Source organism: Lepidochelys kempii, chromosome 6, assembly GCF_965140285.1.
Source record: "Lepidochelys kempii isolate rLepKem1 chromosome 6, rLepKem1.hap1, whole genome shotgun sequence".
Taxonomy (NCBI): Eukaryota; Metazoa; Chordata; order Testudines; family Cheloniidae; genus Lepidochelys; species Lepidochelys kempii.
This window is the reverse complement of record NC_136385.1, coordinates 118,375,960-118,400,952: the sequence shown is the minus strand read 5'-3', so window position 1 is coordinate 118,400,952 and position 24,993 is coordinate 118,375,960. Positions and strand designations below refer to the sequence as shown.

General features: G+C 45.1%; 1 protein-coding gene across 6 annotated transcripts in view; it reads left to right on the top strand.

The window, feature by feature from the left end:
* Positions 1 to 355: 355 nt before the first annotated feature.
* Positions 356 to 24,993, top strand: part of BRF1 (BRF1 general transcription factor IIIB subunit) — a 237,049-nt gene continuing 212,411 nt past the window's right edge. For 4 of the 6 annotated variants that reach the window (XR_012159588.2, XM_073349847.2, XM_073349851.2 and 1 more), the window contains exon 1: positions 356 to 736. Coding sequence is in view for 5 of the 6 variants with exons in the window: in XM_073349847.2 (XP_073205948.1) it covers positions 550 to 736 (187 nt within the window). In the remaining variant the exon portion in view is untranslated. The remainder of the gene's footprint in view (positions 737 to 24,993) is intronic. The other 2 variants (XM_073349848.1, XM_073349850.1) reach the window with 1 other exon arrangement.

Genomic DNA, 24,993 nt, shown 5'->3' with positions numbered 1-24,993 from the left:
GACGTTGGGGGGCTCGAGGCAGTGACGGGCTGGAGCGCTATGGGGGAGCTGTAGGGGGGCTCTGGGCAGTGACGGGCTGAGGAGTTGTGGGTGGTATTGGGGACGTTGGGGGGCTCGAGGCAGTGACGGGCTGGAGCGCTATGGGGGAGCTGTAGGGGGGCTCTGGACAGTGACGGGCTGAGGAGTTGTGGGTGGTATTGGGGAGGTTGCGGGGCTCCGGGCGGTGACGGTTGTGCAGCGCGAGGAGCCGGTGCTTGGGGAGAGAGTGACGGAAGGCTGTGGGCGGTGACTGTAGGCGGAGGTACCTGGGGGAGGGGGGCGAGTATCTGGCGAGCTCTCGCGAGAGGAGTGGGGCCCGGGCTCTGGGAGCGTTGGGCTCCTCCCCCAGCCGGCCCGGGCGAGGCCTGCCCCGTGCGCTGACCGGTGCAGCGGCCAGAGAGGGGTCGGACGCTCAGCGGCGCCCGGCCCGGGGAGGTGGAGGAGACGGTTGGGGCGGCGGCAGCGCGCGAGGCGAGCTAGCGCGAGAGGCGGCGCGCGGGCAGAGGCACCATGCCGGGCGGGCGGGTGTGCGCCGTGTGCGGCGGCTCGGAGATCGAGGTGGACGCGGCGCGGGGGGACGCGGTGTGTACGGGCTGCGGCTCGGTGCTCGAGGACAACATCATCGTCTCCGAGGTGCAGTTCGTGGAGAACAGCGGCGGCGGCTCCTCGGCCGTGGGGCAGTTCGTGTCCTTGGACGGTGAGCGTGGGAAGGGGGGCGGTGTGTGTGTGTGTGTGTGTGTGTCGGGGGGGGGGTCAGGCGAGGCGCCCCACGTCTCTCTATGGCCGGGCGCTCCAGGGTTTCTCTGCTGGTCCCGGCTGGGGGCCGCGCAGGGACGGGCAATGCTTTCCGTAAAGTGGTGGGGCAGCCCTCCCCATTCACTCCCACCGGCCTGGGGGTGTCGTCCAGCACGGCTTCCCCCGCCTCAACACACTGCTGTAGGGACAGCATGCAGGGGAGCGCTGGTTGTCTGGCACAACAGGCATCTGACATAGGTTTTTGACAGGTGAACAGGTCCGTAATTTAGGTTTCAGAGGAGCAGCCGTGTTAGTCTGTATTCGCAAAAAGAAAAGGAGGACTCGTGGCACCTTAGAGACAAACCAATTTATTTGAGCATAAGATTTCGTGAGCTATAGCTCACTTAGTAATTGTGTCTGAATTCTCCAAGTGACACCACCCCACAGTGGTCTAAATCGTCGGATGCCATCGTTGGCGTCTGGTTTGTATTGGGTGAAAAATTGATTCCTCTGTTTTGTGCTGTTACTTTCAAGAGTAAAACTTGGGCTGGGGAACTCTTGAGCAGATGGAGAGAAGTGAATATCTCTCTTCTCCAGTCTTTGTTTTCCAGCCGTCTGTTGGTATGACTGAAGGATGACTTTCAAATATTTTATCAAGCAGTGATGCAAACAAAGATACCGATCCTGCAGTTGGAGCCGTGTGGGCAGACCCCTGTGTCCGTACAGATTCAGATGCAGGATTTGGGGGTCTAAGGGCTGGATCAGTGGCTCTCAAACTTTTTTACTGCTGACCCCTTTCACGTAGCAAGCCTCTGAGTGTGACACCCCCCCCATTATAAATTAAAAACACTTTTAAATATTTTTAACACCATTATAAATGCTGGAAGCAAAGCAGGGTTTGGGATGGAGGTTGACAGCTCACGACTCCCAGTTTGAGAATACCTGGGCTAGATGCACAAAAGGACATACGAACCTAACTGAGAGTTCAAGTGCCACTGAGCTTCTCAAAACCCCAGCTCAACTGCCACCTAACTCTGTAGCTTCCTACATTTCCTCTTTTAAAGTTTCATAGGTGCCTAGGGGTTTGTCTTCACTACAACTGTTAGCTTACGTTTGAAGGTCAGATGATGCAGATAACTTGAGCTAACTATGCTGTGAAGATGCACCCAAAGTTTCCAAAAGTGAGCGCGCACACAGCCCTCAGTTTAAGCATCTGTCCGATAGGCATTCTCAGAGCATTCCTACACCCACACAAAATGGAAGGAGGGGTGTGTCCTCCCCTTTACATTTTTAGACCATTAGTTAAGGGCAGTCACCCAGGATGAGAGAGAGTTTAGTCCCCCTGCCTGATGTGGAGAAGGGATTTGAACTTGGATCTCCCTGTCCCAGGAGATTGCCCTAACCACTGGACCATAGAGTCATTCTCATTCTGTCTCAGTGAATATTTAAACAGAATGGTGCAGCTTGGGTAGGAGAAATTGAGAGACCTGTCCCAGAATACCCCATAGCCCAATGGTTAAGGCAGTCTCCTGGAAGAGCCAGGTTCATATCGCTGCTCCACATGAGGGAGAGGGGAGAATTGAACCTAGGCCTCCCACATCCTAGGTAAGTGCCCTAACCCATGGGCTAATAATAGCACCTAATTCCAGGAGAGCATTCACAACTGTCAAAAAGAAAAGGAGTACTTGTGGCACCTTAGAGACTAACCAATTTATTTGAGCATGAGCTTTCGTGAGCTACAGCTCACTTCATCAGATGTTTACCGTGGAAACTGCAGCAGACTTTATATACACACAGAAATCATGAAACAATACCTCCTCCCACCCCACTGTCCTGCTGGTAATAGCTTATCTAAAGTGATCAACAGGTGGGCCATTTCCAGCACAAATCCAGGTTTTCTCACCCTCCACCCCCCCACACAAATTCATCCTGTGCATCCTGAGTGGAGGGAAGTGGTTCCCTCCAGCCCGGACTTAGTCACCTAAGTACCTTTTGAGGAGCCCGGCTTAGGCCAACCTGTATTCATGGCATTTCGTACTGGCTAGCCTTGGCGCCTACCCGCTTAGTTTGCTGGTTTTGATGGATTACATTTTTAAGTGCCTAATTCCCCATATGCGTTTTATAAGGAGTTTAGGCACCTAACTTAGGGCTGTGGATTCCACTGAGTGGCAAGGGTACCTAAAAATTGGGCGTTGCAACACTGAGTGTTTCAATGCCTAAGGCCTTTTGTGGATTTAGCCCTAAGTGCCTGTGTTACTGTTAGCCAGTCCATTCTCTACACACTTAATGTCCCATTTACAGTATAAAAAACAAGTCTAACAAGCACTGTAAAGTGTTTGTGGCCCACCTGGCCATGTTATAACATAGTTTGGAATGGATTGGTGTTATAACTAAATTTTATTAAAAAAGTGCTTTAGGTCAGGCAAGTAGGCCCTGTCTATGTTAGATGGAAAGGCATTGGCTGCAAACTTGAGTGGAACACCCTGTCTGCGTGCAGTACTTTCCCAGCATGACCCCATGATGATTGGCTCCAGCACTTGGGATGAAATCTTTTGTGCCACTCTAGCTGAACTGGTCCAACTTATTATGGTTTCTCCCTATTTTATTATTATTTACTTTTATTACCATAGCACCTAGGAACCCCAGTCATGGGCCAGGACCTCCAGTGTGCTTGGCGTTGTACAAACACAGCAAGTCCCTGCCCCCAAGAGGCTTACTTTGTATACTTACAATCTAAGTATAAGACGGTTGGAAACAGAGAGATTGGACTACAAAGAAACAGTGAGACAATATTGGTCAGCATGTTACTGTTTTCTTCCCCCTTTTATCAGGTTTGAGAGCAGTAGAGGCCTTTCCTTCGTCTTAGGTCTGCTGAGAACATTTCCCGCCCCCTGTTCTTTCAGGGCTAAGCGTAGTTGAGACATTTGCTGTGCTGGTCTCAACTCTAAAGGAGAAACATGGAAGAATAACATAATATTACTTAAATTGCTGATGTTTGCACGTTTTTCAAGGAACTGTCTCACAGCAGTTTCCAGACACCTGAAAGAAGAAAATCAGATATATGATTTCATTCTAATGTCAGCAAAATGTCAAAAACATTAACTAGACAAAGCTACCTGCTTACCCCCCAAATAAATGGTAAATCTCAGAGCCTGTGATGCTCTATCGCTGGTTGCTTCTTGCCCTCCTGCTCTCCCTCCTTGGGATGGCTGGAAATAGCCTTGTAGGAACAACTGCATGTGTCGTGTTGGGAGATGAGTGGTGGACTGTCTGGATCTGATAGTCTTACAGGGAAGAACTGGTTACTGTCTAGATCCTTTTTCTGATGATTCTGGTCTCAGGATCTGATGGGAAGGATTTACATCACCCCAGCTGAAAATTGGGGCTCAGGGCTGCAATCCCCACTTGTCCCAACTCTCCTGGAAGTCAGTGTAACTTTGACTTGAGTTCTGACTATAGAGCCAGAACCATAAAAGATTAAAAGAATAAATTAAAGAATTGAATAAAATTGTACGACATTAGTGAGCACATGGCTTGCTTCCCCCAGCCACCTACGTCAAGATGACCGTGTCTTTGTTCTTACATCACTGTAGTACCAGAGGCCTCCCATGACTGAACATGGCAACTATTTCTTCCTTCCCAACCAGCAAGACACAGGCTAGGCCTTAATTTTTTTTATATACTTATGAAAGTGAGGGGTATTATTGTGGGGAAGCATTGTGGAAGAGGTGGGTTTTGCATTTAAGCTCCAAATTTAGCAAACTTAAGGCTTTGTCTACACAAGAACTTTTATCGGCAAAACTTTTGTTGGTCGGGATGTGAAGAAACACTTCCCTGACCGACATAAGTTTCACCAACAAAAGCCCTGGTGTGGATAGCTCTGTTGGCAGAAGTGTCTCCTGCTGGCATAGCTACTGACGTTTGTTGGGGGTGGTTTAATTGTGCCAGCGGGAGAGTTCTTACAGGAGACCTTACAGCAGCACTGTTGCAGCGGTACAGCTGTGCTGCTGTATGGTGCTTAGTGTAGACGTAGCCTTAGTAGTCATTTCACTGGCACTGAGTTCCATAGTCTTGGTCTGCCTCTTATGAAAATTGTCTCTGGCGGTTATGAGATTTTTAAAATTTTGAATCTGAATCCTTGCACTGTCAAATATCATTTAGGGCACTTTCGGCACACCTGTCATATCAGGTGCTTTGTCTTCATACTTAACACATCACAGGTATTTCCCTCTTGATAACACTGGTGATAAGGATTTATTGTATGCCTTATTGATTAACAGGTTTCTTTTTTCCACTGGTGTATTGCACATGTGGGAGGTCATGGCCACAGACACAGAGAGGACCATGAACTCAGATAGTTAGCTCTAACTCCATTCAGGGCTTTCAGGATCAACACAGCAAACGTGAACTGGACTCTGTTCAGTGGGGAACCAGTATAGAGAGCATTGAGTCAAGGTAATGTGTTCCCAGCCACCTGTGTGGTGGTATTTGTTACATTGTCTGCCTTGGAGTTGACCATGATCTGCAGGGCTGCTGGATACATCTGCAAATGTTATCTCAATCTTACTCCTTTTAAGGGCAAGTCTACGCTTAAAATGCTGCAGTGCTTCAGTGAAGACCCTACTGTGCAGACAGGCAAGCCTTGCCATTGGCATAGTCTGTCCACTTCTGCGAAAGGTGGTAGCTGTGTTGACGAGAGAAGCCCTCCCATCGACACTGCTGTCTACACTGGCAGTTAGGTTGGTATAACTGCATTGCTCCGAGCTGTGGATTTTTCACACCCCTGAGTGATGTGGTTATATCAGTGTAAGTTTATAGTGTAGATTTGGCCTAAGTCTGGCATGAGGTTGGTGCAGAATGCTTCCAAGGGTAAACCCTTAAAGCGAAATTATGTGTCAGCTACGAATGCTGATCCCTCTGACTTGGTGCCAGTGTGTCAGTATAGACCTGGCCAGTGAAGCCGAGAGCTGTGCCACACACCAGCTCCATGATGCATTCAGGGACTTGGTGCTTGAAGTCAGAGAGCTCTGGTTCATCAGGAAGCTGGTCGTGGTGGTGATTAGATTTGCATGGGTTTAGGAAATTTGGTGTTTCAAATGTAGTTGAGTTCTGTTGGGGAGAAGGCTGCTAGTTTTCTTGTAACTTGTGTTAGGGTGCTAGAGCTTGGGATAGATGTCCCCTTTTCTTTTTGTATCAATCTGAAAGAAATAATGAATAAGAGGGGAGGTGGGAAACATTGAGAGAACGAGCTAGCAGTACCCCAAAGTGCATGTTTTGAAGCCCTTTATTTCATGAAGCTGCAGTACAGACCTGTTTACGTGCGGATGTTGGGCACCAAGCCCTCACGACCGTGTGTTAACGGACCGCGGGTTAAGAGGGCCATGCTGAAATATCTTAAGATAATCTATGTATACATGTATAATTATCTAGGATTACATATGTAGTCACAACGTCCCAAATACTGCAGGCCTATCTGTTAACAGTGCTTTGCAAGAATATAAATTCAAATATCTAATCTAATAAAAACATTATTATTACTACACCGGGGTGAAAGTAATTCAGGACACTTACGGGGGCAGAGGCGGCTCTGGCCCCCGGAAGGGTGGGGCCTTGGGTGGAAGGGGCAGGGTTGGGGTCAGCATCCCCCAGCCAGCCCTTCCAGGCCGCCTGGTCTGCGCCGCCCGGGGTTTCTGTGGTGATTTAAAGGGCTCGGGGCTCTGGATGCCGCTGCTGTGGTAGCGGAGTCCGGAGCCCTGGGCCCTTTTAAATCGCCGGGGCAGCTGCTCCCTTTGTCCTGCCGCCAAGCAGAGGCAAAAGGGGCAGGGAACTTAAAGTGCTTCAGGGTCCTTTGCCATGGCAGCGCTTTAATGTTGCTGCTCCCCCCTGTCGGTGGTCCAGCGCTGCCGCGGCAAAGGACCATCCTTAAAGCGCTGCCATGGCTTTAACGTCCCTGCCCTTTTTGCCTCCCACGTTGGTGTCCCTACCGCTTAGGTTGCCGATGGGGCAGGGTGGGGGAAGGGGCAGCAATGTTAAAGTGCTGCCGCAGCAAAGGACCGTCCTTAAAGCGCTGCCGGGGCAGCGCTTTAACGTTGCTGCCCCTTCCCCGCCCCCCGTCGGTGGTAAAGATGCATGTTAACGAGCCTCGTGTGTTAAATAGGTAGCACTGGGAGGCATGGCGCGACCGCGCGTAAATGGGTCTGTACTGTACATATGAAGGACACAATTATGGATCTGACCATCCTACATTTATATGCTCAAAGTGGAGAAGGATCCTCTGATTCTTGATATCGACATATAGTTAACCTGGCTTTATTACTGTGGTTCTCTGAGGCTGCCGAAGCATCAGCTTTGACGCATTCTTTTTTCCCTGTCAGCTGTTGAGATCTCATGGCATAGGTGCACTGTCACGATCAATGTTTGAGCCTGATAGTAAGTGTTGAGGCTAGAGATGCGTGTGATAGATACACTGACGCCTCTGGCACTGAGCACTGTTGCATATCCAGTGTCAGTGTTTCCCAGAGTACTTATGCTCCACCATGGCTTAGACCAGCGTTTCTCACATGCGGCCACCATGGCCACATACCACAGGTGATTGGGGGTGTGGGGTGCAGCGCCAGGGGCTGGTCTCTACGCACTTCTGAAGCCACAAACACTGTAGGAGCAGGCAACCAGTGTGAGTTCTCCACCTTACCAGGGGCAGTGGGGCTAGGGCTTCAGCTCTAGGGTGGTGGGTGGCAGGCCCTGGCTGTGTGGCAGTGGGCTTTATCCCCCAGCTGCAGGGCTTTAGGTTCTGGCCCTGGGCTCACCCCCGCAAATCGCCGTTGACCCCACTGCCTCCTCCAGCTGTGCAGTTGGACCCCAGGCTCATCTCTCACCATCACTCCAAACCCCGCTGCCTCCTCCACCCAGCCCCCCATCCTCCCTGCCCACCTTCCCATCCATGGCTTACTTTGTCTCCCAGCATGCCAGGGCTGAGTAATTCTACTGTGAAAAGTGATATTAACAACTATCAGTTTTCACAGTAGCAGACTTACCAACTAGCAAGTCTGGAAAAAAAAAATCAACCAAAAAAGCAAAACATGCAAAGCACCTTATTTGTGTTTCTATTGTGTTTAGGTCCAGTAAAGAATAGAGGCAACTGTCCATTATTTTTGACTCTGAAATAACCTCCAGACATACATAAATGGCAATGATTTGGACCTGTATATGTGTATTTGTTTTTCCTAAAGTTAATTAAGTATTTTAGAAAAAAATTGTCAGAACGGCCACCAGCAAGGGTTGGTGGTCTCACTCTGAGGTCACCAAAAAATTGTGTTGTGAGAACCCTTTGTTTAGACCGTTGCAAACACTTGATTGTGGTAATGCTGAGAATGGGGCTGGTAAAAACTGTTATTTGGATTTGAGTGAGTTGTAGGACTTTTCTAATGCTCCAGTATTTTTCTACTAGAAAGAAGCACCAAGGCAATGACTCTGCAGAGAAGGACCCTACTTTCCCCAGTTTTTTACAGAGGCAGTTCAATTGCTTCGACCAATCTTGAATTTTAAACCAGTCCAGGAATGCAGTGGAGTCAAATTGAAAGGTGTCCATGTCCTGGGTACTAAAGTTGCTGTGTTCTTGCACCCTATTTTGGGGGAGCTGAGGGAAATGTGGCAGACCCTTCATGCAGCTGCCCTTGTCTTGAAGGTGATCAAGAAAAAAAAAATACATCTTCCACTGAGGTTGCCACTGGCTAAGAGTGAGTCTTCCCAACAAGAGCTTGGTGGTGGAGGCAATTGTGATCAGAGGGAAGACTGGCTAGACCTTTGTGCCCCAACATTCTGAGCTGCAATGCAGAGATGCAGTCAGATGATGGTTTGCATCTGCAACATATTGTAATGTGGTCTACCAAATCTTCCCCAGAGGTAGTTCAAACAAACAAACAAAGAGGCCACTGTTTATATAAATAAGCAGGGAGGCATCAGGTCATACTTCCTCTGTTGGGAAGCCCTGTGGGAATGGACATGAGGTCTGTCCAATAGCAATAGTGAAAACAATATTCTTAGTTGCCATGGACTTGGTAGAAGAGGGGAATGTGATTGCAGACTAAATTAATCCGTAATAGATTCTTATGAGTGATCTGTGATCAGGGAGTCACAGATTAGCTCTTCCTACAGTGGAAGACACTAGAGGTAGGTATTTTCACCACTCACCTGACAAGCAGCTACTGGTTTTCTGTTCCTGGTACTGAGAAAAGACTGCTAGGGATGCCTTTCCATTCCCTTGAAAAAGAAGCTGTTATGTCCTTTTCTTCCAGTCCTTTTGGTAGCAAAGATCCTGGCAAGGCTCTGGAGAAAGAAAGATTAGATGGTCCTAATAGCTCCTTGCTAGCACATAATTGTGGTTCTCCATTCTGTTGCAAACGGCCAAGGTTAATCTCATCAGGCTGAGAGTCTCTGGTTCTAGATGTGATCTGAGACCAGAGCATCCTGTCCTGGACAGGTTGCCTGACATGGTGTGTCTGAGCAGGTGTGTCATGTTCTTCTGACATCCCGGAAGCCATCTTTCGGAAAGATACACAATTCTGTGTGATTGTCATGTCATGCGATAGGGTCCAAGAAGACCCTATTGCTTGCCCTGCATAAAAACTACTTGAATATCTTCTTTACCTAGCTGAGTGTAATTTAAAGATTAACTCCATCCAGGTGCATTTGGCAGCCATTTCAGTCTTTCATCAACTAACCAAAGGTAGAGTGATCTCTGTAGCTTCTTGTCATTGCATTCACATGGGGGGTGACTTTTGAAACTTCCCATATTATCTGTAGTCAATGTTGTTTTGACTCCAAGTGAGTGAATTTTTCAAGCCCCTATAAAGCTTTTATAGAACTTGGTTGAACCCTGAGTTCCTTAAAATGCTTTGCTGCTGTTGCTCGCATGCAGGTCATGCCCTGAGTGTCTGTGTGCTAGACAGCCCTGCTTAAGCAGCTCTGACCCCAGCAGCCTGTCTGCAGCCCCTTTCTGTCTTCCACCTTGATTACAGCCAGCAACATGCTCCCTGTCCTGAATTTCCCCAAAACTGTGTGCCCTGAAGTGTCCAGCCCTCACCTGAACCACTTAGAGAAATAATAAGGTTTATTGCTCCTTAAGGAGACAGAAGCACATTACAGGTTATTAACTTAACTGGGGGAAATACACCCTTCCGTTCAAATGCAGCACTGAGTTTGGTTTACAGTAAAAACAAAACAAATTTATTAACAAAATATAGATAGGATTAAGTGAGCTCAAGTATAAGGAAAGAAGATAGAGTTACTAGTAAAACAAAACAAAATATGCTCTCCAGTGGCTGAGACTTAACAAGCTACTGTCTTTGTTCTAGTTAGATTTCTACCAGTCTTTCTTCTTTCCAGGCATGGCTGACTTTTTCTCAGTCAAGACATTCCCCAGAAGCACAGGGGGCTGGTTTCCCTTGTCTTCCTAGGTGAAAGATCGTTGCCTGAGCAAGTTTCTCACCTATATTCAGTTTCCAGAGACTTCAGTCCCCACTTAGTTGAAGGAGCCATCTTTCTCAGCTTGCAGGAGTTTCCTTCCCTTGTGTCTGTCTAGCAATGGATGCCAAAGATGGTTTCTGTCTTTGCTTATATCTTTCAAAGTTCTATGACCTTGTTTCAAGAGGCAGGATGACCTCATGCTGTTTTTCCCTTCTATGGTCTTCCCATCCACCTGTATGTAAATGAGGCTTCCATTGTTTTGATTCTACCGTGCTTAATTTACATAGAAGACAGGTAAATAGCTATGACATTCCCTTCTGTTTGGAAGAGACCTGTTCTTCCTTTGTATGGACACAGACCATAAAGTGTAATATTAATGAGTATCCATAATTCCTTATATAGCGTTAATACATTCATTTTATGATATTAATTACCAGTTTGTCAAAGGCTTTTATAAAATATCTCACTCGATAAACTTATAATACAGTAATATTGTATGCATTCAGTTGATTGAATTGCTTATCAGTTGAGGTTCAGCCCCTCTGTCTTCATAGCCCAGAAAAAGTTACTCTTCCTTGCTGGAAGCTGTCACCTCCTGTTCGTTAGCTTGATAGTTTGTTCACCTAATATGTAAGTGGACCTTCATTTTCTCTGCCTGACAACTGCGCTGGTCAGGTCAGAGAAGCAAATACACATTCCTTTGTCTAGGGCAGACTCTTTTACCAACCCCCCTGATGTGCCTGGCTTAAACACATTTTAGTCGTCATTCCAGCATATATCCATAACTTTTAGTACACATTGCGTACACATAGCACACAAAAATATTAATGATTAGTGAATTATTAGTTTTCTTATGATGTTACATGACACTGTTTAGATACCGATTGTAACCATAGTGAGTTGGGGTACACGGAATTGGTCAGGCCAACTGAAACTCATTACCTGGTCCAAGGAGCCCCTTGCTGTCTGGCACTGGGATGCTTTTAGGATCATACCTCCCCTTATTAAGCTGCTGGAGGTTGAGCCACTGGCTGACCCGGAGGCAGCAGGTCAGAGCCCTTTCTCCTGAACAGGACATCTGCCATAGTCTCTTTTCCCTTTATATAGAAGAAACCTGTTTTGTTACCTTTGTCTGTTCACAGTGACCAGGACACAATGTCAGAGAATATCCCTAATTTCACTTAGAGTTGTTACAAACATTTCATGGGGACATTAATGACCAAATGATGTATTACATGTCATTGTTTAAATAAATATCGTGACACCAGTGTGTGTGGTGTAGTGAGTATGTCAGACCTGGCAAGAGTTGCTGACACAGAGTGGTGAGCCATGTGTGGGCCTGTGTGTCACAGGATGGGAGGGAAGAAGAGCAGGTGAATGCTCCTCTTCAATTCCGTCAGCCAGAGAAGGTTGGTGTAGGGGTGGAGGAGGTTTCAGTTTTATCAGAAACCTGCTAGCCACTGATCCAAAAGATGGAGTCTGTATATGCTGTCCAGGAAACAGCACCTTGGTAGAAATCCCCACATGCTTCCATTTCCCAGTAGCTTGAAGAGGCAGAGGTTGGCTTCCCACCTGGACATTGCCACTGAACAGCTCCCCCACCACCAAAAAAACCCCTTCTGTTTTGGGGCTATTAAAGGCTGCTGTGGACGATATCCCAATTCCTATAAAATACCCCAACGGCTGGCGAAATCAGCCTCCTCCGACAGCCAAACTCCCTATCAGTTGCCTTCATCCATTGTAAGTTTTTCTGCTAAAAGTGGGGGTTTCTTTTAAAGAAACCAGAATGCTGAAGACAGGCAAGGCTCTTCAACCTTGCTAGGCTGCCCACTTAGAACACAGAGTTATAAAATTCTTTACATGTCACTATAATCCCACCCACTAGTTTGTACCTATTCCTTAGTTGTTCAGTACCTACCTTATCTTTGTTTCAGGTACTAGCATTCCAGGTACTGGTCTGTGCAGCTACCTCCTTTGCTGCTACAGAAGATTAATGCATTTTGCCTTTGACAAGGTTCCTATCTTCTAATGGCAAGGCTGACTGACTTTAGCTTCGCAAAGTGTTATGGGATACTCACCATTGGCGAACAGGATTATAGAAACTCATAGGCCAATTCAGGCCATGTAACTTCTAGAAATATATACACGCACAATATAATGTCATGTAGATGTGTTCTTAATGCATATTAATATGTGCAATATCAGTAATACACATTGATAATGTGATACATCTATATTAGTCAACAGGGTAGAGCGATTTAAAACATGATTAAAAATCATTTAAATCAGGTTGAAGATTTGTAAAAGCTAATTTGAAAGTTCGTGCTATGGCAATTTTACATTAAAAGAACGAAAATGAACTAAATTATGAATACATTTTTTTAAAAAAGGCCACTAGTGGTAGGGCATCTTATTTGAATTTTACACAAGTGCTTTTAGGGGGAATATATTGAAAAATTAAGGCTCTTATCCTGCAAGTATGTAACTTTATTCACATGATTGGGGAGTTTATAACTTTGGTTGATAAAGATAAGTGTATTCTAAGTATATTTCACCTTCTGTAAGCTGTTTGATTTACTGTCGCACAATATTTTGATTAAAAAAATTGAATAAAAATTAACAAGGTGTTTCTAGTTGGGTCGTGGAATGATTGGTTCTTGGCCCTACTCTATTTAATATTTTATTAATGATATGGAAGAAAACATAAAACCATCACTGTTAAAGTTTGCAGATGACCAAAAATTGGTGGAGGACATAATGAAGAGGATAGGTCACTGCTACAGAGCAATCGGATTGCTTTGTGGGCTGGGCATAAGCAAACAAAATCTGTGTTTTAATATGACCAAATATAAATGTACATACTGTACATTAGGAACAAAGAATGTAGACCATACTTATAGGATGAGGGACTCTATCCTGTGAAGAAGTAACTCTGAAAAAGATTTGGAGTGTTGTGGTAGATAATCAGCTGAACATGAGCTCCTAGTGCAACTGTGTGACCAAAGAGCCTAATGTGATCCTTGGATGCATAAATGGGAATCTCGAGTAGGAGTAGAAAAGTTATTTTATCTTTGTGTTTGGCACTGGTACTACCACTGCTGGAATACTGCGTTCAGTTCTGGTGCCTGCAATTCAAGAAGGATATTGATAAAATGGAGAGGATTCAGAGAAGAGCCTTACAGTGAGAGATTCGAGATATCTATTTAGCTTAACAAAAAAGAAGGTTTATGGGCAACTTGATCAGTCAATGAGGATCAAATATTTGATAAAGGTCTCTCTTCAGTCTTGGAGAGAGAGGTATAACAAGATCTAATGGCTGGAAGCTGAAGCTAGAGAAATTCACACTGGAAATGTGTAAATTTTTAACAGTGAGGTTAGTTAACAATTGGAACCATTTGCCAAGGGTCATGGTTGATTCTCTATCACTGGCAATTTTAAAATCAGAACTGGATGTTTTTCTAAAAGATGTGCTCTAGTTTAAACAGGAATTATTTGGGGGAATTATTTCTTTGGTGTCTGTTATACAGGGGAGGTCATAGATGATCCCCGTGGTCCCTTCTGGCCTTGGAAGCTATGAGTCATTCCATTGACTTCAGTAGGACTATAATGTGCAGAAGTGCCTGCAGCATCAGGGACTAAAATGATTTTTTTAATTAAAAATTTCGTGGCATATAATCAAAACAAAACGGATTTAGTGTTAAACAGTGTGAGGTTATTTAGACTTTCAATAGATTAACAAAGTTGTGAACTTTTTATGCAAAAAAATTTCAAAAATTGTAGCCTGAAAAGTTACTTATGCCTTGGACTTTTTTATTTTGGGATAGAAAATCATTTTAAGTGCGAAACTTCTTAGTAGAAGTTGTCCGTGTGTAAAATCTGAAATTCTAACAACTAGAAAACTAATTAAAGAAATACATAAAAAATCCATTTTAGCAATTTAAGACTAGAAAATAGGAGGAAAGTAAAGAACTAGCCATATGCAAATTAATAATCTGCTTTAAATGAAAAAATAATTTAAATAAAACTCTTCTATCTTAAAAAAAAATCACAATTTTTATCCACCATGATAAGTAGGCAAAATGCAGAAGTACATTGCTCACTACTGAGACAATTATAATTGGCAGAATAAAATGTTTCGTATTAAGAAAAGGAGTACTTGTGGCACCTTAGAGACTAACCAATTTATTTTTTTTGTATTGATATTAACTTTATTTTTGTCCATGGCAAATTACCTCACAAATGTTGCTAAAGGTTTCTTATGTATTGTGTTACTATGTTTATAGAAGTCAAGAATCTAGGTTATTGATTTGAGCCATTAATTGTTCTCAAGTTTTCCCACAATGATCTCCCAATGCACCTCAATCCTGACCTCTCACTTGCTCCTAGTGCAGTCTTGGACACTTTTTGAGTAGATTCTACTGGCTCTTTTCAGCTTTTTTATTTTTATTTTACCTGATGTGCAAAATTGTGTACAAGGATAGTGCTACCAAAATTGCTCTTCTTTGTGATCCGGATCTCCAGAGGTGAAAGGCTAGTACACAGACTGACACCATAAAATGTTAACTTTGATCCATAAGAGAGGTGAGGCCATAGTTAAGGTTCCAAAACAGAGGGAGATGTGGGTTAGGACTGTACTGGATTGTAGAGTTACCAGGTGTCTGGTTTTTGACTGGAACACCTGGTCAAAAAGGGACCCTGGCAGCTCCGGTCGGTACTGCTGACTGAGCCGTAAAAGCCTGGGCACAGTTGGGGTCTGGGGCTAAGGCAGGTTCTCTGCCTGCCGTAGCTCCCTGTGGGTCACAGAAGCAGCCGCCAGATCCTTGTGGACCCTAGGCGCATGTGCAGCCAGGGAGGCTCCATGTGCTGCCCCCACCCCAAATGCTGTCTCCACAGCTCCAGTTGGCCAGGAACCACAACCAATGGGAGCTGCAGGGGCAGCACCTGTGGGTGCGAGGGCAGCATGCAGAGCCCCCCTGGCCACCCATGCGCCATGGGGCTGCAGGGACTTGGTGGCCGCTTCCTGGGAACGTACAGCGCGGTAAGCGCCACTGGGACCCTGCACCCTAACTCCCTGCCTGAGCCGCCTCCTGCACCACAACCCCCTGCCCAAGCCTGGATTCCCTTCCTGCACCAAACTCCCTCTTGGAGCCCCCCCTATACTCCAACCCCCTGTCCCAGCCCGGAGCTCCCCCCTTCACCCCAAACCCCTTATCCTCACCCCAGAGCCTGCACCCTTAACCGGAGTCTGCACCCTCTCCCCCACTCTGAACCCCTTGGCCCCAGTCTGGAGCTCCCTCCTGCACCCCAAACCCCTTATTTCTGGCTCCACCCAGAGCCCACACCCCCAGCCCAGAGCCTATACCCCCTTCCTGCACCCCAATCCCCTGCCCCAGCTCGGTGAAAGTGAGTGAGGGTGGGGGAGAGCAAGTGACGGAGGGAGGGAGGATGGAGTGAGCGGGGGCAAGGCCTCGGGGAAGGGGTTTTTGGTTTTGTGCGATTAGAAAGTTGGCAACCCTACTGGATTGGCAGACTCTTATTGGGCAGCTTGAACACATGCCAATATTTTGCCTGGCTTTAGTTTTTCACTTTCCCGAGTACCAAATTCATCCATAAATATAATGGTGGTGATAGTAGGGGAGAACGAAGACGCTATTTATTTTTATGGTATGGAGGTATCTGTCTGGGACATAAGTGAAAAATTCAAGTTTTAGAAATTTATGAACAGTAACTTTCCCCCCTTATGCTTATCTCCTGGATTCCTCAAGGTGGCAATCTTGCATCAGACTTAGTGGATGATTCTTCCTGGCAGCGCATCTTCCTGTATGTGCTATCTTTGTGATAGCAACAAATGCTTGCTTGAAATACTGCAGACTATATTGTTGGCAGCTATGAAAATGCTGAATCCTTTACATTGTGTTAGGTCCACATTGATTTTTGTATGATATTCAGACTGAAACGTTGTGGAAAGTGGGCACATCCCTCTTTTGAAAGTGAGCTGATTTTTTTGAGGGTGGGGTGCAGCTAGAAGGCTCTAGACTGGAAAACGTGTCTCTGCTGAGTTTATTCACGTAAGCATTTTAGTAGATTATGGTGTGTGAAGATCTGTTCGCTTGTCTGTTAAAATCGGCTGATGGGAGAATATAACAGAAGACTTTCATTTATAGACTTTGTAGACTTTGATTAAAGATTTCTGTGCAGTCAAACTATTAAATCCTATGCTGTTGCACACATGAATTGCAATGGAACATTGACCTACACTGCTTTTGGGTTTCATGGTCTAACTTAAATGGAAAGCTCATTAATTTTTTTATATTAAATCTCCCAGTCTAGTTAGTAAAAACCCTGGATTATGGCACAGTTGATTTGGTACATTCTGTATTCTTTACAAGTTTTATTCTGCATCTGCAGAGAAAAGGATATTAAAATACAGCCTTTTTTCTAATTTTTAGTAGTGTTTTCTTTCATAAACATACAGTGCTGGCCATGTGTTAGAATCATAGAATCATAGAATATCAGGGTTGGAAGGGACTCCAGAAGGTCATCTAGTCCAACCCCCTGCTCGAAGCATGACCAATTCCCAGTTAAATCATCCCAGCCAGGGCTTTGTCAAGCCTGACCTTAAAAACCTCTAAGGAAGGAGATTCTACACCTCCCTAGGTAACGCATTCCAGTGTTTCACCACCCTCTTAGTGAAAAAGTTTTTCCTAATATCCAATCTAAACCTCCCCCACTGCAACTTGAGACCATTACTCCTCGTTCTGTCATCTGCTACCATTGAGAACAGTCTAGAGCCATCCTCTTTGGAACCCCCTTTCAGGTAGTTGAAAGCAGCTATCAAATCCCCCCTCATTCTTCTCTTCTGCAGGCTAAACAATCCCAGCTCCCTCAGCCTCTCCTCATAACTCATGTGTTCCAGTCCCCTAATCATTTTTGTTGCCCTTTGCTGGACTCTCTCCAATTTATCCACATCCTTCTTGTAGTGTGGGGCCCAAAACTGGACACAGTACTCCAGATGAGGCCTCACCAATGTCGAATAGAGGGGAACGATCACGTCCCTTGATCTGCTCGCTATGCCCCTACTTATACATCTCAAAATGCCATTGGCCTTCTTGGCAACAAGGGCACACTGCTGACTCATATCCAGCTTCTCGTCCACTGTCACCCCTAGGTCCTTTTCCGCAGAACTGCTGCCTAGCCATTCGGTCCCTAGTCTGTAGCTGTGCATTGGGTTCTTTCGTCCTAAGTGCAGGACCCTGCACTTATCCTTATTGAACCTCATCAGATTTCTTTTGGCCCAATCCTCCAATTGGTCTAGGTCCTTCTGTATCCTATCCCTCCCCTCCAGCGTATCCACCACTCCTCCCAGTTTAGTATCATCCGCAAATTTGCTGAGAGTGCAATCCACACCATCCTCCAGATCATTTATGAAGATATTGAACAAGTTAACTATAGTGGTCCCATCAAGCAACAGTTACTCTTAGTTAAAGCTGCAAGAAAGCCTCCATTATAACCCTCTCTTTTCCCTAACCCATTAATTTTGAAAAATTAATGTTTTGGCTGAAACTGTGTAGACTGTGTGTGATCCTTCTTTGCCCACACATGGGTGGAGAGAGAGGCAAGAAACACAGCTTTCTCCCACCCTCAGTTTTGTCCTGCTCAGGTTGCAATGTCGGGCCACTCTCAATAGCCCCAGAATGCATGGACTGCTTGCTTCTGTTGCTCCTTGGGGAGCATGATGCTGAAAAGGTGGGAGGGAAGAAGTAGAGGCATGGCTGGCTGTGGAGTATGGGTAGGTGCCTCGGGGTATTCTGGGCCATCCCAACAGCATGTGCAAAATGTGGATCTGACTGCCTGCAGGGAGTGGCCTGCGGAAAGATCTTTGCCTGCAGTACAATTTCTAAGTGTTTCTGGGGTGGTGCATCTTCACACACCTCCCTCTACCCAGCATTTGTAGCTAACCGTCACAGACTATCCCTAAACCTGGGAAGAGAGGAAGGTTTTGATTTAATAAAGCTGAGAGTTTAAGTGGTATGGGGAATATTTAGTAGATGACTTTGTAGAGTTGTGAAGTGCTCATTTCAGAAGAGATGTGTTGCATAGAGTTATGGAAGTATGCACAGGGGACTTGCCAAGGCTGCAACCCTCTCTTGTGGAGTTCCTAAGTTCTGCAGGGCTGCATCTGCACTTCATGGATCAAGGAACATAACAGGCTCTGCTTGTGTGCCCTGAAATAGCTCTGGGTTATATTTCTGGTAAATCTTGGAAATCAAATTTTTAAAACAGAGAAAAGAGTTTTAGTTCATTGTTAAAGCTGCATAATTAAAAATTGAAGAGAGTCAAGAAATGTAAAAATTCGAATTAAAATAGAATGTTAATTTGGCCTTGTAGTGGTTGCTAGTTCTGTTTTTCTTAAACAAAGAGCTTAATGTTATTGTTTGTCTTTAAGTGTATACCATAAACATACAGCATTTGTAGTATGGCTGAATTTACTGACTTTTTGTGGAGTTTTAACTATCCAGCTGTAACATTGCATTATTTTTATTATTCAGTCTATGAAGATGGGAGAGCAATACAGCAGTGCATAGACAATCCGGGAAGTTTTTGGAAAGCGTAGGGGACAATTTCCTGGTGCAAGTGCTAGAGGAGCCAACTGGGGGGGAGCTTTTCTTGACCTGCTGCTCACAAACCGGGAAGAATTAGTAGGGGAAGCAAAAGTGGATGGGAATCTGGGAGGCAGTGACCATGAGTTGGTTGAGTTCAGGATCCTGACACAGGGAAGAAAGGTAAGCAGCAGGATACGGACCCTGGACTTCAGGAAAGCAGACTTCGACTCCCTCAGGGAACGGATGGGTAGGATCCCCTGGGGGACTAACATGAAGGGGAAAGGAGTCCAGGAGAGCTGGCTGTATTTCAAGGAATCCCTGTTGAGGTTACAGGGACAAACCATCCCGATGTGTCGAAAGAATAGTAAATATGGCAGGCGACCAGCTTGGCTTAACGGTGAAATCCTAGCGGATCTTAAGCATAAAAAAGAAGCTTACAAGAAGTGGAAGGTTGGACATATGACCAGGGAAGAGTATAAAAATATTGCTCGGGCATGTAGGAATGAAATCAGGAGGGCCAAATCGCACCTGGAGCTGCAGCTAGCGAGAGATGTTAAGAGTAACAAGAAGGGTTTCTTCAGGTATGTTGGCAACAAGAAGAAAGCCAAGGAAAGTGTGGGCCCCTTAACGAATGAGGGAGGCAACCTAGTGACAGAGGATGTGGAAAAAGCTAATGTACTCAATGTTTTTTTGCCTCTGTCTTCACTAACAAGGTCAGCTCCCAGACTGCTGCGCTGGGCATCACAACATGGGGAATAGATGGCCAGCCCTCTCTGGAGAAAGAGGTGGTTAGGGACTATTTAGAAAAGCTGGACGTGCACAAGTCCATGGGGCCGGACGAGTTGCATCCGAGAGTGCTAAAGGAACTGGCGGCTGTGATTGCAGAGCCATTGGCCATTATCTTTGAAAACTCGTGGCGAACGGGGGAAGTCCCGGATGACTGGAAAAAGGCTAATGTAGTGCCAATCTTTAAAAAAGGGAAGAAGGAGGATCCTGGAACTACAGGCCAGTCAGCCTCTCTTCAGTCCCCGGAAAAATCATGGAGCAGGTCCTCAAAGAATCAATCCTGAAGCACTTAGATGAGAGGAAAGTGATCAGGAACAGTCAGCATGGATTCACTAAGGGAAGGTGTCAAGGTTCCTCCCCCACTCTGAACTCTAGGGTACAGATGTGGGGACCTGCATGAAAAACCTCCTAAGCTTATCTTTACCAGCTTAGGTCAAAACTTCCCCAAGGTACAAAATATTACACCCGTTATCCTTGGACTGGCCGCTACCACCACCAAACTAATACTGGTTACTGGGGAAGAGCTGTTTGGACGCGTCCTTCCCCCCAAAATACTTCCCAAAACCTTGCACCCCACTTCCTGGACAAGGTTTGGTAAAAAGCCTCACCAATTTGCTTAGGTGACTACAGATCCAGACCCTTGGATCTTAAGAACAATGAACAATCCTCCCAACACTTGCACCCCCCCTTTCCTGGGAAATGTTGGATAAAAAGCCTCACCAATTTGCATAGGTGACCACAGACCCAAACCCTTGGATCTGAGAACAATGAAAAAGCATTCAGTGTTTTACAAGAAGACTTTTAATAAAAAATAGAAGTAAATAGAAATAAAGAAATCCCCCCTGTAAAATCAGGATGGTAGATATCTTACAGGGTAGTTAGATTCAAAAACATAGAGAACCCCTCTAGGCAAAACCTTAAGTTACAAAAAAGATACACAGACAGAAATAGTTATTCTATTCAGCACAATACTTTTCTCAGCCATTTAAAGAAATCATAATCTAACACATACCTAGCTAGATTACTTACTAAAAGTTCTAAGACTCCATTCCTGTTCTGTCCCTGGCCAAGACGACTACAGACAGACACAGACCCTTTGTTTCTCTCCCTCCTCCCAGCTTTTGAAAGTATCTTGTCTCCTCATTGGTCATTTTGGTCAGGTGCCAGCGAGGTTACCTTTAGCTTCTTAACCGTCTACAGGTGAGAGGAGCTTTCCCCTGGCCAGGAGGGATTCCAAAGGGGTTTACCCTTCCCTTTATATTTATGACAGAAGGTCATGCCTGACTAACCTAATCACCTTCTATGATGAGATTACTGGTTCTGTGGATGAAGGGAAAGCAGTGAATGTATGGTTTCTTGACTTTAGCAAAGCTTTTGGCACGGTCTCCCACAGTATTCTTGTCAGCAAGTTAAGGAAGTATGGGCTGGATGAATGCACTATAAGGTGGGTAGAAAGTTGGCTAGATTGTTGGGCTCAACGGGTGGTGATCAATGGCTCCATGTCTAATTGGCAGCCGGTGTCAAGTGGAGTGCCCCAGGGGTCGGTCCTGGGGCCGGTTTTGTTCAATATCTTCATAAATGATCTGGAGGATGGTGTGGATTGCACTCTCAGCAAATTTGCGGATGATACTGAACTGGGAGGAGTGGTAGATACGCTGGAGGGCAGGGATAGGATACAGAGGGCCCTAGACAAATTGGAGGATTGGGCCAAAAGAAATCTGATGAGGTTCAATAAGGATAAGTGCAGGGTCCTGCACTTAGGATGGAAGAACCCAATGCACAGCTACAGACTAGGGACCGAATGGCTAGGCAGCAGTTCTGCGGAAAAGGACCTAGGGGTGACAGTGGACGAGAAGCTGGATATGAGTCAGCAGTGTGCCCTTGTTGCCAAGAAGGCCAATGGCATTTTGGGATGTATAAGTAGGGGCATAGCAAGCAGATCGAGGGACGTGATCGTCTCCCTCTATTCGACATTGGTGAGGCCTCATCTGGAGTACTGTGTCCAGTTTTGGGCCCCACGCTACAAGAAGGATGTGGATAAATTGGAAAGAGTCCAGCGAAGGGCAACAACAATGATCAGGGGTCTGGAACACATGAGTTATGAGGAGAGGCTGAGGGAACTGGGATTGTTTAGTCTGCAGAAGAGAAGAATGAGGGGGGATTTGATAGCTGCTTTCAACTACCTGAGAGGTGGTTCCAGAGAGGATGGTTCTAGACTATTGTCAGTGGTGGAAGAGGACAGGACAAGGAGTAATGGTCTCAAGTTGCAGTGGGGGATGTTTAGGTTGGATATTAGGAAAAACTTTTTCACTAAGAGGGTGGTGAAACACTGGAATGCGTTGCCTAGGGAGGTGGTGGAATCTCCTTCCTTAGAAGTTTTTAAGGTCAGGCTTGACAAAGCCCTGGCTGGGATGATTTAATTGGGGATTGGTCCTGCTTTTGAGCAGGGGGTTGGACTAGATGACCTTCTGAGGTCCCTTCCAACCCTGATATTCTATGATTCTATGATGGTTAGTGAAACTTTATGCAGCTTAGTTGATTGTAAAATTAGACTTTACATTTAAACTGTATGAACACATAACTGTCCTACCTGTGTTCAGAGCCAAATTCTTCATTTAGATACGTGTGTTGTTCCCATTTCAGCTCAGCAGGAGCTGGGCATATCATCACATGTAAGAAGTGACCTTTATGTACAATGTGTATATCTTGATGTATAACACAAGATGGGGAAGCTTTAAAGGAAGAGAAAGAGTTGAAATTTCTGCATAACTGGTAGTAACTGGGGAAATTTAATTACCCAGACATCAGTTGGAAAAGTAATTTGGCAAAACACAAAATTTCCAGTAAGTTCTTAGGACAGCTTTTTGTTTCAGAAAGTGGAAGAACCAGGGGGAGCTGTCATTTTTAGACTTGATTCTGACCAGCAGGGATGAATTGGATGTGAAGCTGAAAGTGGGAAGGCAGTTGAGGTGAAAGTGACCATGGAGTCATAGATTTCATGATCCTAAGGAAAGGAAAGCGTGAGAGCAACAGAATAAGGAAAATAGACTTCAAAAAAGCAGAGTTTAACAAATTCAGAGAACTGGCAGATAAAGTCTCATGGGAAGAAGAAGAAGAAGAAGAAAGAAGCGGGAACATGGCGCTCTCGGGGAGGAGGCAGGGCTGGGGCAGGGATTTGGGAAAGGAGTTGGAATAGGGGCAGGGAGGGGGCAGAGTTGGAGTGAGGACTTTAGGGAAGGGGTTGGAATGGGGGCGGGGCTGGGGGAAGAGAGGGGAACGAGCACCTGGGGAAAGAGGGGAAGTTGGTGGCTATGCTCCATGAAGAGCTTTTTAATGACCTGAAAATCAAAAAGGAATCCTACAAAAAATGGAAACATTGACAAATTGCTAAGGAGGAGTACAGAAGAATAGCACAAGCATGTAGGGACAAAATCAGAAAGGCTAAGAGACAAAACGAGTTAGTCCTAGCAAGGAACATAAAGAACCTTTTTTAAATTGTCTTTTAAATACATTAGGAGCAAGGAGGAAGTGAAGGTCTTTTACTTAGTGGGGAAGGAGAGCTAATAACTGATGGCATCAAGAAGGATGAGTTTTGGGGTCCTTTTGAGTTCTTTATAGTAGGTGGTGTCCAGAGACTTGTCTGTCGGCCTCACTGTCAGTCATCATAATTAAGGACTACAATAGTGCCCCCTTTTGTTAACTGGTTTGGTCACTATCTGAGGTTTGGATTTCAGGGACTGTGTAGCTGTCCTCTCAGTGGTAGAGAGATTGTGGTGGAAGTATTTTTTATTGAGGATTTCAGTGTCCATTTTTTACCTCCTGAAACAATCAGTGTAATCATCCAATGTGTGGTTTCATCCACTGAGGCATGTCCCGTCAGACGATTCTTTTTTCTTATGTCTGTCAGTGGGATGTGGTAGTTGTGGGTGGTATCATCTTTGTTGTGAAAAATACTTTGAGGTGGAGTCGGTGGAAGAATTTTCCTAGGTTTCCACATGTTCATATGATACCCAGTTCTATGATGGGACAGAAGTTCAGTCTCTTGGAGAGTACAGATCCTTCAGTAGTCTTGATGGGTTGATGATGATGTGGTGTCATGTAACAGCCATGTGGAAGGTCATGGTATAGTGGTTTCTCCTGGAGGTGGTGTTCTGTTGGTTGTAGAGTTGTTTTAATTGGTTCCACTTTGATTTTTTTTTTTTGCCAGTGGTACATATTTTTTAGCACCACTCTAATTTCATGTTCATGAAAACTTTCTTAGCAATAAGGAATGAGAAGGTAGAAAAAGCATAAAACGTGAGAAACATAATTGTTTCTATGCTGTTAGTCCTAATAGGTGAAATCTTCCACAGATGTTAGTGGATAGGGAGATAATCTTTTACGTCTAAATTACAAGTTCGAATCCAGTTGATTTTGGTAGTAACTGAAAGTCCTTATCTACCTGCTGTGCCTGTTTGGCTTATGCAGAGCTGGACCATTTACTAGTAGATGGGCTTCAATGTCAAGGGGATTACAATACACTTTTTTTTCTGATCTTTTGTCTGGTATATTTAGACTGTAAGCTTTTGGGAGAGGGACTGTCTCTTAGTGTGCGTGTGTGTGTGTGTACAGATCCTAGCACATCTTGACTAGGGCCTCTAGGTATTATGATAATACAAATAATTAATATTAGAATATTTTCTATTACACATTATTTGGTCTAAGAGTAACTTATTTTATTTTCAACTCTCCTTAGCTCTAGCTGTATCTCAAACACTTACGTATGTTCTTAACTTTACTCACTTGAATTGTTCTGTTGAATTCAACAGGACTACTCACCTACTTAATTTAAGCATGAGTGTAAGTGTTTGCAGGATCAGGGCCCTAGTTTTTTGCTGTACTTTAAAAGAGAGAAATGATAGCAATATATACTGACCAGCAGGAGCCAATCTTGAAATGCATGTTGGTAGTTAGACCTCTTAATACTAAATGAAATCTTGTGCACTTCTTTAGAACAGTGGTTCTCAACCAGGGGTATGTTGCAACCTGGAGGTATGCAAATGTCTTCCACAGGGTACATCAACTCATCTAGATACTTGCCTTGTTTTACAACAGGCTACATAAAAAGCACTAGCGAAGTAAGTACAAACTAAAATTTCATACAGACAATGACATGTTTATACTACGCTGTCATAAATATAAAGGGAAGGGTAACCATCTTTCTGTATACAGTGCTATAAAATCCCTCCTGGCCAGAGGCAAAACCCTTTCACCTGTAAAGGGTTAAGAAGCTAAGGTAACCTCACTGGCACCTGACCCAAAATGACCAATGAGGGGACAAGATACTTTCAAATCCGGACGGGGGGAGCAAAGGTTTTGGGCTGTC